This window comes from Octopus sinensis, linkage group LG19, assembly GCF_006345805.1.
Source record: "Octopus sinensis linkage group LG19, ASM634580v1, whole genome shotgun sequence".
Classification (NCBI taxonomy): Eukaryota; Metazoa; Mollusca; class Cephalopoda; order Octopoda; family Octopodidae; genus Octopus; species Octopus sinensis.
In genome coordinates this window covers 35,316,516-35,330,638 of record NC_043015.1, presented here as the reverse complement: position 1 = coordinate 35,330,638, position 14,123 = coordinate 35,316,516, and the positions used below count along the sequence as shown (strand labels likewise).

Sequence of the window (14,123 nt, the reverse complement as noted above, 5' to 3'; positions counted from 1 at the left end):
TTCAAAATGAACAATTAAATTACACCATCTAGAAAATTACATATAATAGAAATATTAAAAATAAAATAACAATAATATACTGATGATTAACTAAATTGCAATATATATATATATATATATATATATATAAAATACAAAAATGGGACAAGAATGCAAAACATCTAGACAGTTAGGTGATACAAAAAAGGGACAACAAAACATCCAGATAGACAATACAAAGAAACAAGGACGGATCATTCGGAGTTTTCTATCCTCAGTCGAGTTCCAGATTATCTTTGCAATTTCGGCTGGTTATACTCGAGATTGCTCCAATCTGGCCAGCTCCATGGAGAAACTAAGCTAAGTGCATTAGATTCCTTGGAAGAAAGCAGGGAATGTATATGAAAACAAGGATGGAAAAAACAGAGAAATGTTACACAAATAAAAGCGCAATTAACACGACATAACAACAGGTGTCTTTCGATTAAGGATGAATTAAATTAACCCAGCGTATGTGTGGAGAACCAGTCGAAATTGCAAAGATAATCTGGAACTCGACTGAGGATAGAAAACTCTGAATGACCCATCCTGGTTTCTTGTATCAAATGTCTGGATGTTTCGTTGTCCCATTTTTGTATTTTTATATATGAAATATAGCGGCGTACGTACACTTTGGTCTCATATACTTATATATATATATATATATATATATCATCATCATCATCATCATCACTAACTTTCCATGTTAGCATGGGTTGGACGATTTGACTGAGGACTGGCAAACCAGAAGGCTGCACCAGGCTCCGATCTCATCTGGCAGAGTTTCTACAGATGGATGCCCTTCATAACGCCAACCACTCTGAGAGTGTAGTGGGTGCTTTTATGTGCCACCGGCATGAGGGCTAGTTAGTGACCCTGGCAATGATCATGCTCGGATGGTGCTCTTAGCACTCCACTTGTACGGATGCCAGTCATGTGCTGCTGTCATCAAATTTGATTTTGCTTTCGATTTCACTTGCCTCAACAGGTCTTCGCAACCAGAGTTTAGTATCCAATGACAGAAATGTATGCGTAAGTGGGCTGGTTGCACCACTGGTATATATATATATAGATATAGATATTTGTGGTGTAGACAACAAACAGATGTTTTAGTTTAATGCTCAGGAAGTGAAAAAGTCTTTAACATTTTGAGCCTACGCTCTTCCACAGAAAGGAACAAGGAGAGAAAATAAAGAATGTGTAGTGGCTAGCAATCTATCATGACGAATGCCGGACAGAAGGGTCACACGGGAGAGTTAGGGAGAAGGGGAGATAATAAAGTAGTGGTGATCCCAAAACAAAGGTGCACATGCTTGTGTATAAGAGAGTACGTGTGTGCATGTGGAAAAGGGCTGGTGACCTTGATGTGTGCGTGTGTGTATGTGTAGGTTTGAGGATGTGGGGCTGGGAAGTGGTCAGTGCTAGTGTGTGCATGGTGTGATGTGATATGATGTTGTGTGGTATGGTGGTGTAGTGGTGTGATGGTATTGGGAAGTGGGGGAGGCGAGAATGGGGAAAGCAAGGGTGGGGGTAGAGGTGAGGTATATATACATGTGTGTCTGTATGTATATGCACACAGGCACAGACACATGTAGAATTAAGAATGCCCAATATGAGCTATGTTTAAATGAACAGATTTTCAAAAATGTAATGAAAGTTTAAAATAAATAAAATCTTCCTTTGATGAAAAATATGAATAGGGAAATGAAAACAATGATTTGAAGTATGATAGCTTGATGTGTATTGAGAAGTAGATACTATTGTACTTATCGGATACTATACCGGATACTTCGAGAAATTAAGTTAAAAACAAAACAAATGTAAACAAAATAACTGTTAATGTTATCATAAGATAGCTAAGAAATTTTATTCATAACTTATAAATAGTAAACAGAAAAAAGTTTCTGAAGGAATCTAAAGTTAGTTAAAATAACCCCTGTATTTAACAACTTTAGAAGGATAATAGGCTGGGTTTAAACTCAGTACACATGGGACAAGAATAATGATGATATTCATGGAACAAGGAAATATTTAGGAGTAAATATTAAACAGTGAACAGTATAGTTGTGTAGAGTCATATGTAGCTTCGTGTAGTTTTGTTGCAGAGCAATAGTCTAAATGGTTTAGGACAAATGGCCTCCTGAAGGTTATGCATACATATATATATATATATATATATACATGTATATGTATATATACATATTTATCTATATATATAATACGTGTATATGTATATATACATGTTTATCTATATATATATATGCATGTATATGTATATATACATATTTATCTATATATAGATATACATGTATATGTATATATACATATTTATGTATATATGGATATACATGTATATGTATATATACATATTTATGTATATATAGATATACATATATATACATATATACATATTTATGTATATATAGATATACATATATATACATATATACATATGTATAAAGGACAGAGGTACAAGATTTTCTGGGCTGGGAATACTGACGGAGTCGGGGGTGTGGGCATGCTTATCGCCGAAAAATGGGTAGATAAGGTAATCGAGGTAGTCAGAGTAAGTGACAGAATAATTAAGATTAGATTAGTGCTCCATCATAGTTTAGCAACTATTATATCGGCCTATGCCCCTCAGCCAGGGCTACCTGATGGACAGAAAGACTGTTTCTATGACACCCTACTGCAGACCACATCATTGACGAACGACAGGGACCTTCTCTTTGTGGCTGGTGACTTCAATGGGCATGTTGGACGATGTGCTGGGGGCTTCCATGGCGTGCATGGAGGCTACGGTTATGGTTCCCGCAACGAGGAGGGAACCAGGCTGCTGGAGTTCTGCGATGCGAATAGTCTTATGATTTGCAACACTAACTTCAGGAAACCGACAAGCCACCTGGTCACCTACCGATCGGCCGGCATACTAGCCAAATCGACTACATCCTTGCCAGAAAAAGGGAAAGATGGCTGCTTATAAATGCCAAAACCTTCCCAGGTGAAGAATGCACCCCACAACATAGACTGGTAGTTAGTGACTTTAGGATCAGGACTAAGAGGGCGACTAGAAGACGACCAACATGGAGAAGAAGGGTCTGGAAGCTTAAAGACCCTGCGAATGGACAGAGATTTAGAGATATGTTATTTGAAGCCTTAGACGAAATGGAAGGGAGTATAGCTACGCATGGGGTAGAAGACAACTGGACGCTTCTGAGGGACAACCTGCTGAAAGCCGCTGACCAGATCTGTGGCTGGTGCAAAGTCCCCTTAAGACCCAAAATAACGTGGTGGTGGAACAATATTGTTGACAGGGCTATTAGACAAAAGAAACAGGCTTGGAAGGCCTGGAAGAACAGTGGTAGCAGGGAAGTATATCAGTCTGCCAGAAGGGAAGCCAGGAGACAGGTCTATCTAGCCAGAGGGGAGGCAGATAAGGAAAAATTTGCCAATGTCCTGCGTCGTGAGGATAGACCTGTTGAGGCAAGTGAAAATCAAAATCAAACCAAATCAAAATAGATGAACATCAATGGAATTTGTATCTTTGTGGTTCCAGTACCGGTGGCACACAAGAAAACCATCCGAACGTGGCCGTAGCCAGTACCGCATAGACTGGCCTCCGTGCTGTGGGCACAACAAACACCATCCGATCGTGGCCATTCGCCAGCCTCATCTGGCACCTGTGTCGGTGGCACATAAAGACACCATCCGAAGACCCGGCGACGTAGTCAGTCCACCTGTGCATACCTTCCCTCTTATGACACTTGTGAAGACCTGTTGAGGCAAGTGTGTGACACTTGTGAAGACCTGTTGAGGCAGAGGCAAGTGTGTGACACTTGTGAAGACCTGTTGAGGCAAGTGAAAATCAAACCAAATCAAAATAGATGAACATCAATGGAATTTGTATCTTTGTGGTACCAGTACCGTTGGCACACAAGAAAACCATCCGAACGTGGCCGTAGCCAGTACCGCACACATAAAAACACCATCCGAAGACCCGGCGACGTAGTCAGTCCACCTGTGCATACCTTCCTACTTATGACACTTGTGAAGACCTGTTGAGGCAAGTGTGTGACACCTACTTATGACACTTGTGAAGACCTGTTGAGGCAAGTGTGTGACACTTGTGTAGACCTGTTGAGGCAAGTGAAAATCAAATCAAATCAAATCAAATCAAACCAAATCAAAATAGATGAACATCAATGGAATTTGTATCTTTGTGGTACCAGTACCGTTGGCACACAAGAAAACCATCCGAACGTGGCCGTAGCCAGTACCGCATCGACTGGCCTCTGTGACGTGGGCACATAACAAACACCATCCGATCGTGGCCGTTCGCCAGCCTCATCTGGCACCTGTGTCGGTGCACATAAAAACACCAACCGAAGACCCGGCAAGACTAGTCAGGCCATAACCCGTGGCCCCTACTTGGGACGTAGTCAGTCCACCTGTGCATACCTTCCTTCCTTCCTGTGACACTTGTGAAGACCTGTTGAGGCAAGTGAAAATCAAATCAAATCAAATCAAAATAGATGAACATCAATGGAATTTGTATCTTTGTGGTACCAGTGCCGGTGGCACACAAGAAAACCATCCGAACGTGGCCGTAGCCAGTACCGCATCGACTGGCCTCCGTGCTGTGGGCACGTAACAAACACCATCCGATCGTGGCCGTTCGCCAGCCTCATCTGGCACCTGTGTCGGTGGCACATAAAAACACCATCCGAAGACCCGGCAAGACTAGTCAGGCCATAACCCGTGGCCCCTACCTGGGACGTAGTCAGTCCACCTGTGCATACCTTCCTTCTTGTGACACTTGTGAAGACCTGTTGAGGCAAGTGAAAATCAAATCAAAACAAATCAAAATAGATGAACATCAATGGAATTTGTATCTTTGTGGTACCAGTGCCGGTGGCACACAAGAAAATCATATCCGAACGTGGCCGTAGCCAGTACCGCATAGACTGGCCTCCGTGCTTTGGGGACGTAACAAACACCATCCGATCGTGGCCGTCCGCCAGCCTCATCTGGCACCTGTGTCGGTGGCACATAAAAACAACCATCCGAGCGTGGCCGTCTGCCAGCCTCGTCTGGCACCTGTGTCGGTGGCACATAAAAAACCATCCGAGCGTGGCCGTTCGCCAGCCTCGTCTGGCACCTGTGTCGGTGGCACATAAAATCACCCACTACACTCTCGGAGGGTTTGCGTTAGGAAGGGCATCCAGCTGTAGAAACACTGCCAGATCTGACTGGCCTGGTGCAGCCTTCGGCTCCCCAGACCCCAGTTGAACCGTCCAACCCATGCTAGCATGGAAAACGGACGCTAAATGATGATGATGATGATGATGATGATTGGCACGTAAAAAGCACCATCCGATTGTGGCTGTCTTCCAGCCTCGTCTGGCCCCCCATGCCGGTGGCACGTAAAAAGCACCATCCGATCGTGGCCGTTTGCCAGCCTCATCTGGCGCCTGTCCAGGTGGCACATAAAAAGCACCCACTACACTCTCAGAGTGGTTGGCATTAGGAAGAGCATCCAGCTGTAGAAACACTGCCAGATCAGACTGTGTATATATATATATATGTATGTGTATATATATATATGTCATCATCATCATCATCATCATTTAGCGTCCGCTTTCCATGCTAGCATGGGTTGGACGGGTCAACTGGGGTCTGTGAAGCTGGAAGGCTTCGTCAGGCCCAGTCAGATCTGGCAGTGTTTCTACGGCTGGATGCCCTTCCAAACACCAACCACTCCGCGAGTGTAGTGGGTGTTTTTTACGTGCCACCTGCACAGGTGCCAGACAGAGCTGGCGAACGGCCACGAACGGATGGTGCTTTTACGTGTCACCGGCACGGGGCCAGGCGATGCTGGCAATGGACACGAACGGATGGTGCTTTTACGTGCCACCGACACGGGGCCAGACAGAGCTGGCAAACGGCCACAAACGGACGGTGCTTTTACGTGTCACCGGCACGGGGGCCAGCCGAGGCTGACAACGAACACAAACGGATGGTGCTTTTACGTGCCACTGACATGGGGCCAGACAGAGCTGGCAAACGGCCACGAACGGACGGTGCTTTTACGTGCCACCGACACGGTTGCCAGACAGAGCTGGCAAACGGCCACGAACGGACGGTGCTTTTACGTGTCACCGGCACGGGGGCCAGGCGAGGCTGGCAACGAACACGAATGGATGGTGCTTTTACGTGCCACCACATGGGGGCCAGGCAGAACTGGCAAACGGGCACGAGCGAATGGTGCTCTTACGTATCACCGGCACGGGTGCCAGATGAGGCTGACAGCGGACACGAACGGATGGGTCACTTAACCCCTGCTTTCTGATGCATCATCATCATCGTTTAACGTCCGTTTTCCGCGCTAGCACGGGTTGGACGGTTCGACCGGGGTCTGGGGAGCCAGGGGCTGCCCCAGACTCCAGTCTGATCTGGCAGTGTTTCTACAGCTGGATGCCCTTCCTAACGCCAACCACTCCGCGAGTGTAGTGGGTGCTTTTTACGTGCCACCTGCACAGGTGCCAGAGGGGTCTGGCATCGGCCACGTTCGGATGTTGCTTTTTATGTGCCACCGGCACAGAACCCATTTGAGGCGGGGTTGGCATCGGTTACGTTCGGATGGTGCTTTTTATGTGCCACCGGCACAGAAGCCAGTGGAGGCTGCACTGGCGACGGCCACGTTCAGATGGTGCTTTTTATGTGTCACCGGCACAGGTATCACAACTACTACTGTTTCCATTGATATTTGGTTCGATGTTCATGTACATGCACTTGACTCAACAGGTCTCCTCAAGCACAGCGAGATGTTCCAGGATCCCACGATCGGTTGGTGCTTTTTATGTGCCACCGGCACAGAAGCCAGTCGGGGCGGTGCTGGCATTGGCCACGTTCGGATGTTGCTTGTATATATCTATATATATGTATATATACACACACACATATAAACATGCATGCACATATGCTTATATATACATTTATGCGTGTTGTGTGTATAAAAGAAAATTATTAATTTGGTTCTAGGGCAGCAGTATGAGGATATACAAGAAGAAAATGTTTTGTTATGAACACAGAGTATATGAATGAAAATGAAATGAAAAAAAATTAAATAGGAATGAAGTTGCTGAAAGATACAGGGATTAAGATAAAATGTTGATCTTCTCATTTATCTGTCTCTATACAAAATTGTAAAATATAACAATCCATATAAACTCTTGCTAGTCTCGATTTGATAAATTTAAAATGAAATAAGTTTGTGTGATGGTAAGGGAAGTGAATTATATGTCAGGAAATGATTTTGTGGAAGAAATATTGAAAAGTTTTCTCTGAAAAATGTTCTTCTAAAGTATTAGATTAATTTTTGTCTCAGAGCATAGAAGTATTGCTTTAATCTTTATTTCTTACAGGAACAAATTGATAAAATAGTTGTGGACTATGGATTGTTGGAGAACTTTTTCTATAATCTTAGCATTGATGACTTCAATAATTTGTAAGTGTGGGTTTCTCTTTTACTTCTATTTTTGCTGAAATTTGAAGAAACATCTAAAATACGGTTATGTATATTCTTTTTGGAACCGTAACATTTGGTATTATAAAAGTCTATAATTTTAACGTTGATTCAATATTACAATTGAAATTAACGATTAGCAGCAAATAATTATTTGGAAACAAAATGATCACAAATGTTCTTTAGTCAAGAAAAAAAGATGCCTTAATAAGCTTTGCAAAGCCTCCAATGCTGATGAAGTCAATATGATTGAGTTTGGTGACTGTTTCTATCAGCATTGATACGAAGAAATTTAGAGTTTAAGACACTGCTCTTATATGAGCCATATACTTTTCTACTCTAGGCACAAAGCATAAAATTTTTGGGGAGGGGGCCAAAGATCAACCTCAGAACGCATCTGGTACTTAATTTATCGACCCCGAAAGGATGAAAGGCAAAGTTGACCTTGGCGGAAATTGAACTCAGAACACAAAGACAGATGACATACTGCTAAGCATTTCACCTGGCATGCTAACATTTCTGCCAGCTCGCTACCTTCTTATATGGGACATATTGCCTTATGGTTTCCAGAACCTGGGACAGACACTTTCAGAGCAAATGAAAGCTGGCAAACTTCCTCCATAGTCCTGAACTGGCTGCTGATGCGTTCATACTTGGTGACTTTTTAGTAATATCATGTGGCAAAATAGAGAATAAAAAAGAATTTAAGAAAATAGGTTCCTCATGTGTAAGAATGTTGTTATCCCCAACATATAACAACACCTAGGATGGTAAGTGAAGATATAATATATTACAACTCTTTTAACCCATGCCAGTATGAAAAGACTTCTTTTAAAATATTTGCCCCACTGATTCCATTACTGAGGATGACAATTTAGTTTATCAACCATTTTGTTGAAGTTGCTTGTTATATGAGGGGGTGGGGTGAAAAGTTTCTTGCTTTGGATAAAAGAAAATACAGGAAGATCAGTTAATCATGATTTTATTCAACATATTCCTTTCTCAGATTCACACACTTATTGCAGCAGTTCTTCAGTTTTTTTAGGCCCTGTAAAAAAATCTTGGAAGGATGGGCCTCCAACCAGGCCTCTGTAGCAGCAATCACCCCTGAATCAGAGTGAAATCTCATTCCCTTGTGATATTTCTTCAGTTGTGGAAAGAGGTGATAGTTAGTGGGGGGGGGGGGGTCATGGTCAGGAGAGAAAGGTGGATTGTTTACCAATTTGAAGCCACAGTTGTGTAGTTTCCATAAAGTTTCATGAACCGGTGCAGTGTCCTGCAAAAATATAGGACACATTGCTTCAGTTTTCCACAGTGTTTGTGCTACAAAACTTCATGAAGTTTGTCCAACACAGACATATTGTATTCTGTGTTGAGGCTGCAACCCTTTAGCAGGTATTTTATGAGAAGTACTCTGTTTTTGTCCTAGAACGCTGAAGGCTGAACCTTTCCAGCTGATTTCTGTGAACTACTGTGGCACCACTCCATTGGTTGCTGCTTAGTCTGAGGATCATAATGAAGCCAAGTTTCATCCACACTGACTAAAGGAACCACAAAATCTGCCTCTCCTACTGCAAACAGGTCCAGAATTGCCTTTGATGTCACCTGGTGTGCTTCTGATCCGTGTTCAGGAATTTTGGTATCCATTTTGCAGAAAGTTTTCTCATGTCCAGAATATTGTAGATGATGCCCTGAGTCTCAGCTATAACTTCAGCTGAAATCTGGCAGTCCTCAAGAATAATGAGATGCATAGTGTCGGCTTTGTCCTCTGTGGTCATGGAAGTTGACTCGCCTGACTGGGGTTCATCTGTAACCTTGAAATAACCAGTTTGAAACCTTAACAGGCAGCCATCCTTCATCTCGCCATGGATTTCTGTTACACTTTTGCATTACAAAAAGAGGAACATCTTGATCATCCATGCTTCAATTTTACCAAAGTCCAATGTAGAAGATGTCATCAGGCATTAAATGTGCAAAAAAGAGAAAAATATATTGTATGCCATCATGATTTTTTGCATATCTTCTAAATAGTGCCCTACTTCACCTATAAAAGGTAACAGCTCTACCCTTTTGCAATACCCTTTTCAGCACCTCTTTGTAACTGCACCACAAACCTGTATGTATTCCAGCACAAAGATAGAAAATGTATTCTAAAACCCCTATGTTTCATGTTTACTTACTAATCCAAGGCTTTTGTTATTGTTTGTAGGTGGGCCATGATTGGATGGCCTCTGAAAATTGAGAAACAAACTGAGACAATTTTGCTAAACCATGAAGCTGATGAAGAGAGGTTTCGTAAACTCCAGCTTCTGGATCAAGCAGCATTCAATGAAAAGCTGGATTCCTTGGCTGTAAGTTCAACATTTTGTTTCTTTTCATTTATGGTCATTAATTAGTTGATTATTTGATTAATTGTAAGTTTATTTATGTTAAATGGTTGTTGAGTTTATTGTTAAATGGATTGTTTAGTGGTTTATTAGAATATAATTGGTAAAATACTCCTATGATCATTATTTGGTGGTAAATTGTTCATATCTTTCAGTAGATCTCAGAGCACCAGATCATATTCCTCTTTTGTGACCTCAGGTTTCCTTAATCATTACAATGGTGATTATTGAAATAATTTATGTAAAACTAAATTGTGTTGCTTTAAACAAATGAAAAAAAATTTATTTCAGGGGATCATAAACTTCCATTTGATTTAGTGCCAAATATGTTGTTGGGAAAACCAAAAGCACTATCTTCAAAAGAAAACGAAAAAAGTTTAATAAAAAAAATTCTTGCTACACAAAACTTCTGTTTCATTTAATGGCCTCTTTGGTCTGCATGCAGACAAAGTAAACTTGAATATTGAGGAACAAATCCTGTTAGTTTTTGCTCGAAGGTCACCATGTCTACAAATACTGAGATTTTACTATTTATCTGTACTAGTACTTACTAAAGGCATATTCGTTGAGCAGGGTCAAAACACTTGCTGCGATTGAGTATCATATCACAACAAACACATTTTTCAATTGTCAATAATTGATTAGTCCTAAATGGGAGTAAGGCTGAAGGGACAGCTTTTGTAAACTGTTAATTTGTGATTACCCTTATAGTTGTGTCTGTTGGTATTTTGTTTGATATATATCTAGTGACAGGGTACGTGGTGTGAGCATACTTCTTGCAGAGAAATAGGTCGATAAGGTCATAGAGGTAGTCAGACTGTGTGATTGAACACTTAAGCTCAGGCTAGTTCTGCAGCATAGTACAGCAACAGTTATTTCTGCTTGTACCTCCCAGATGGGTCTGCTCAATGAACAAAAGATCTGCTTTTATGATATTCTTCTACAGGCTATCTCAAAGACAAATGACAATGACCTCATCTTCATGGTTGGTGATTTCAATGAACATGTTGGGCAGGTATCTTCCATAGTGTACATGGGAGTCATGGAATAAAGAGGGATCAAGGTTACTGGTGTTTTGTGATGCAAATAATCTAATGATATGCAATACCAAATTCAGAAAGCCAGCCAGTTACCTGGTAACCTATCATTTGGGTGACCACAGTAGCCAGATTGTGAGATATATGGTTACTCATAAATGCAAAGACCTTCCTTGGTTATAAATATACCCCCTAGCATAGACTAGTCATTAATGACTAGACTTCAGGCCAGAAGGATGCCAAGAAGCAGGCCAATCTGGAAAAGAAGGTTGGCAGCTTAAAGATCCTATATATGGTCAGAGATTTATGGAGACCCTAATTGAAAAATTTGATGAGAAAAGGATGAACTACAGACTTGTAACAGAGAGGATAACTGGAAATTCCTGTGGGACAACTTGTTGAGAATCACAGACCAAATCTGCAGAAAGTCCCTACTAGACCTAGAGTGATGTGGTGGTAGAACATTGCTGTAAACAAGGCCATTGGCCTGGAAGGACTGGAAGCAGGTGGTAGCAGAGAACTATATCAGGTAGCTAGAAGGGAAATGAGAAGACAGGTATGCTCTTAGCCAGGGAAGAAGCAGAAATGAGAAAATTTGCCGATGTTCTGCATCACGAGGACCAGAGGTGTGAAGTGTTTCTAATTACAAGATGGTATATCAGAGAAAATTGTATTGTGGTAGGAGAGAAATGTGTTTGCATGGATGATGGCTCACTTGCAGTTAGTGATTCTGCAAAGAAGGAGGCTTGGAAGTGCTACTATGAAAGGCTTCTAAATATGGAGAATGCATAGGATTGGGAGAACCTGTCTAATGTGAACCCAACAGAGAGGCAGGCTATTCGAATCAACAGTAGCTTAGTAGATAAAGCAATTAAGAATATAAAGACCAGGAAAGCCTCCAGCCCATCAGCAATCACTGCTGTGATGCTTAAAATCTCTGGTGGAATGGGATATGATCTGGTCACCCATATTGTTAATCAGGTTGTCCATGAGGGAGTCACATCCAATGTGCAGTATAGTAGTATTATAATCAGCTGCTACAAAGGTAAAGGTGATGCCTGAGACAGAAAAAATTATCAAGGAGGCATCAAATTACTGGACCATGTGATGGAAGTTGCAGAAAGGGTTATAGCTCAATTAACTAGGAAGAGAGTTAGCAAAGATGAGATACAGTTTTGATTTGTGTCAAGGAGAAGCACCATTGATGCTATCTTCTTGGTGAAGCAACTTCAGGAGAAATACTTGGCCAAAATAAGCCCCTGTTTCTGTATTTTGTTGACATGAAGAAAGCTTTTGACAAAATCCTCTGCTCCCTTATCTGGTTGGCAATGCAGAAAAATGGAAATTGTAGCAAATGCGTTTCTGAAAATATTTGTTTGTATTTCAGATGATGGCAGCTTCAATGCAATCTTACACAGATGTTAACAAAGCTCATGAAATTGCTAATGAAGCACGTCGTATTAGTAAACAGATGAAAGATGCTCAGCAATTAGCACAGGTTTACAACAACAGAGAACGCTTGTTTAAATTACCCATAACCCAGGTAGGTCAGTTATATTTATAAATATGATAAGATATATATATAGAGAGATGAAATACAGGGAAACTTTAGCATTTACTTCAAGTCCCAAAAGTGTATCTTGATGTCTTATGAAATTAAATTGTGATTGATATTTCAGCTGAAGCTTTTTTTTGGAAGATATTTTTTACTTGTTTCAATCATTGGACGGCAGCCATATTGGGGCACTGTCTTGTGTTTAGCTGAACTGCTTGATTCCAGTATTTATTTTCTTTGTTAAACCTGGCACTTATTCTATCAGCCTAATTTTGCCTAACCATTAAGTTACAGGGATGTAAACAAACCAACACTTGTTTTCAAGTAGAGATGGGGGATAAACACAGACATAATACTGATTATATAATTTGGTTATATATTCATTATAAAACAAAATAAAAAATGCAGCTGCCACCACCCACAGAATGAAGGAACTATAATAAAAACTGTTTTATCTCCCTGGGAATCGTCACCATTTTGCTAATCTTGAGTGTTCTCTTAAAAGACTGAACAATATTTTACTCTAAATGTCTGAGATGACCTGTTTATATATATATAATTTTATGGCTTATTAACTTTATATGAGAGACAAAAAGCAGTTTAACATATATATATATTTGTACACTGGGTAAAAAGTGATACCAATATAAATATTAACAGCATTTTTAACCATTCCAGTTGGTGTTAATAGTCAACAGCTAAGGCTAAAACGTTGCAGAGTCGATGATATTGAATGAAGTACTTTGTGGGTTTATTCCAACACCTCATGGTTTAAATTCAAATCCTGCTGAGATTAACTTTACCTTTCATTCTTCTTGAGCTGATAAAATATCTGACTGGCAGAAGTGTTAGTGTCGGAAGAAATGCCTCCTGGTATTTGTCCCGGGTGCCTTTAGCGGAGGTGATCTATTGTAGGTATTGAGACTCGGTCTCTAATTTCAGGATTCCTTCTTCCTTTCATTTCTCTCTGTATCATAAGGCTCAGAGGCCCTAAAAAGACAGAATCATGGGCACTGCCCTTCCTGACTAAAAGATAAAATTGTTTGAAAAATTATTGTGGTGATTTACTCTATTTCACAATATAGAAGATACTGGATTTATTTTATTTCTTTATTGCCCACAGGGGCTAAACATTGAGGGGACGAATAAGGACAAAGGGATTAAGTCGATTACATCGACCCCAGTACGTAACTGGTACTTGTTTAATCAACCCCGAAAGGATGAAGGGTAAAGTTGACCTTGGTGGAATTTGAACTCAGAACATAAAGACAGATGAAATACCAACAAGCATTTTGACCGGCCTGCTAACATTTCTGCCAGTTATTAAAAATTATGCAATGAAATAATAATATTTTCTAAATTTCATCATCATCATTTCATCATTCAACATCCATTGTACATGTGGTATGGGTTGGATAGTTTGACCATGGATTGGTAAGCTGAGGGCTGTACCAGACTCCAGTCTCATTTGTTATGGTTTCTAAGTCTGGTTGCCCTTTCTAATGCCAACCACTCCAAGTGTGTAATAGGTACTTCTTATGTGCTATCAGTACGGGATCCATTTGCATGACACCAGTATCTGCCATGACTATGGGTTCACT

The 14,123-nt window shown here is 40.9% G+C and overlaps 1 protein-coding gene across 2 annotated transcripts in view; it reads left to right on the top strand.

Annotated features, from left to right (window-relative positions):
- The window catches only part of LOC115222160 (dynein heavy chain 1, axonemal-like), a 298,343-nt gene that overhangs the window by 53,074 nt on the left and 231,146 nt on the right, over positions 1 to 14,123 (top strand). For both annotated transcript variants that reach the window (XM_036511126.1, XM_029792301.2), the window contains exons 17-19: positions 7,443 to 7,525; positions 9,753 to 9,894; positions 12,355 to 12,510. In XM_036511126.1, the coding sequence (XP_036367019.1) occupies positions 7,443 to 7,525; positions 9,753 to 9,894; positions 12,355 to 12,510 (381 nt within the window). The remainder of the gene's footprint in view (positions 1 to 7,442; positions 7,526 to 9,752; positions 9,895 to 12,354; positions 12,511 to 14,123) is intronic.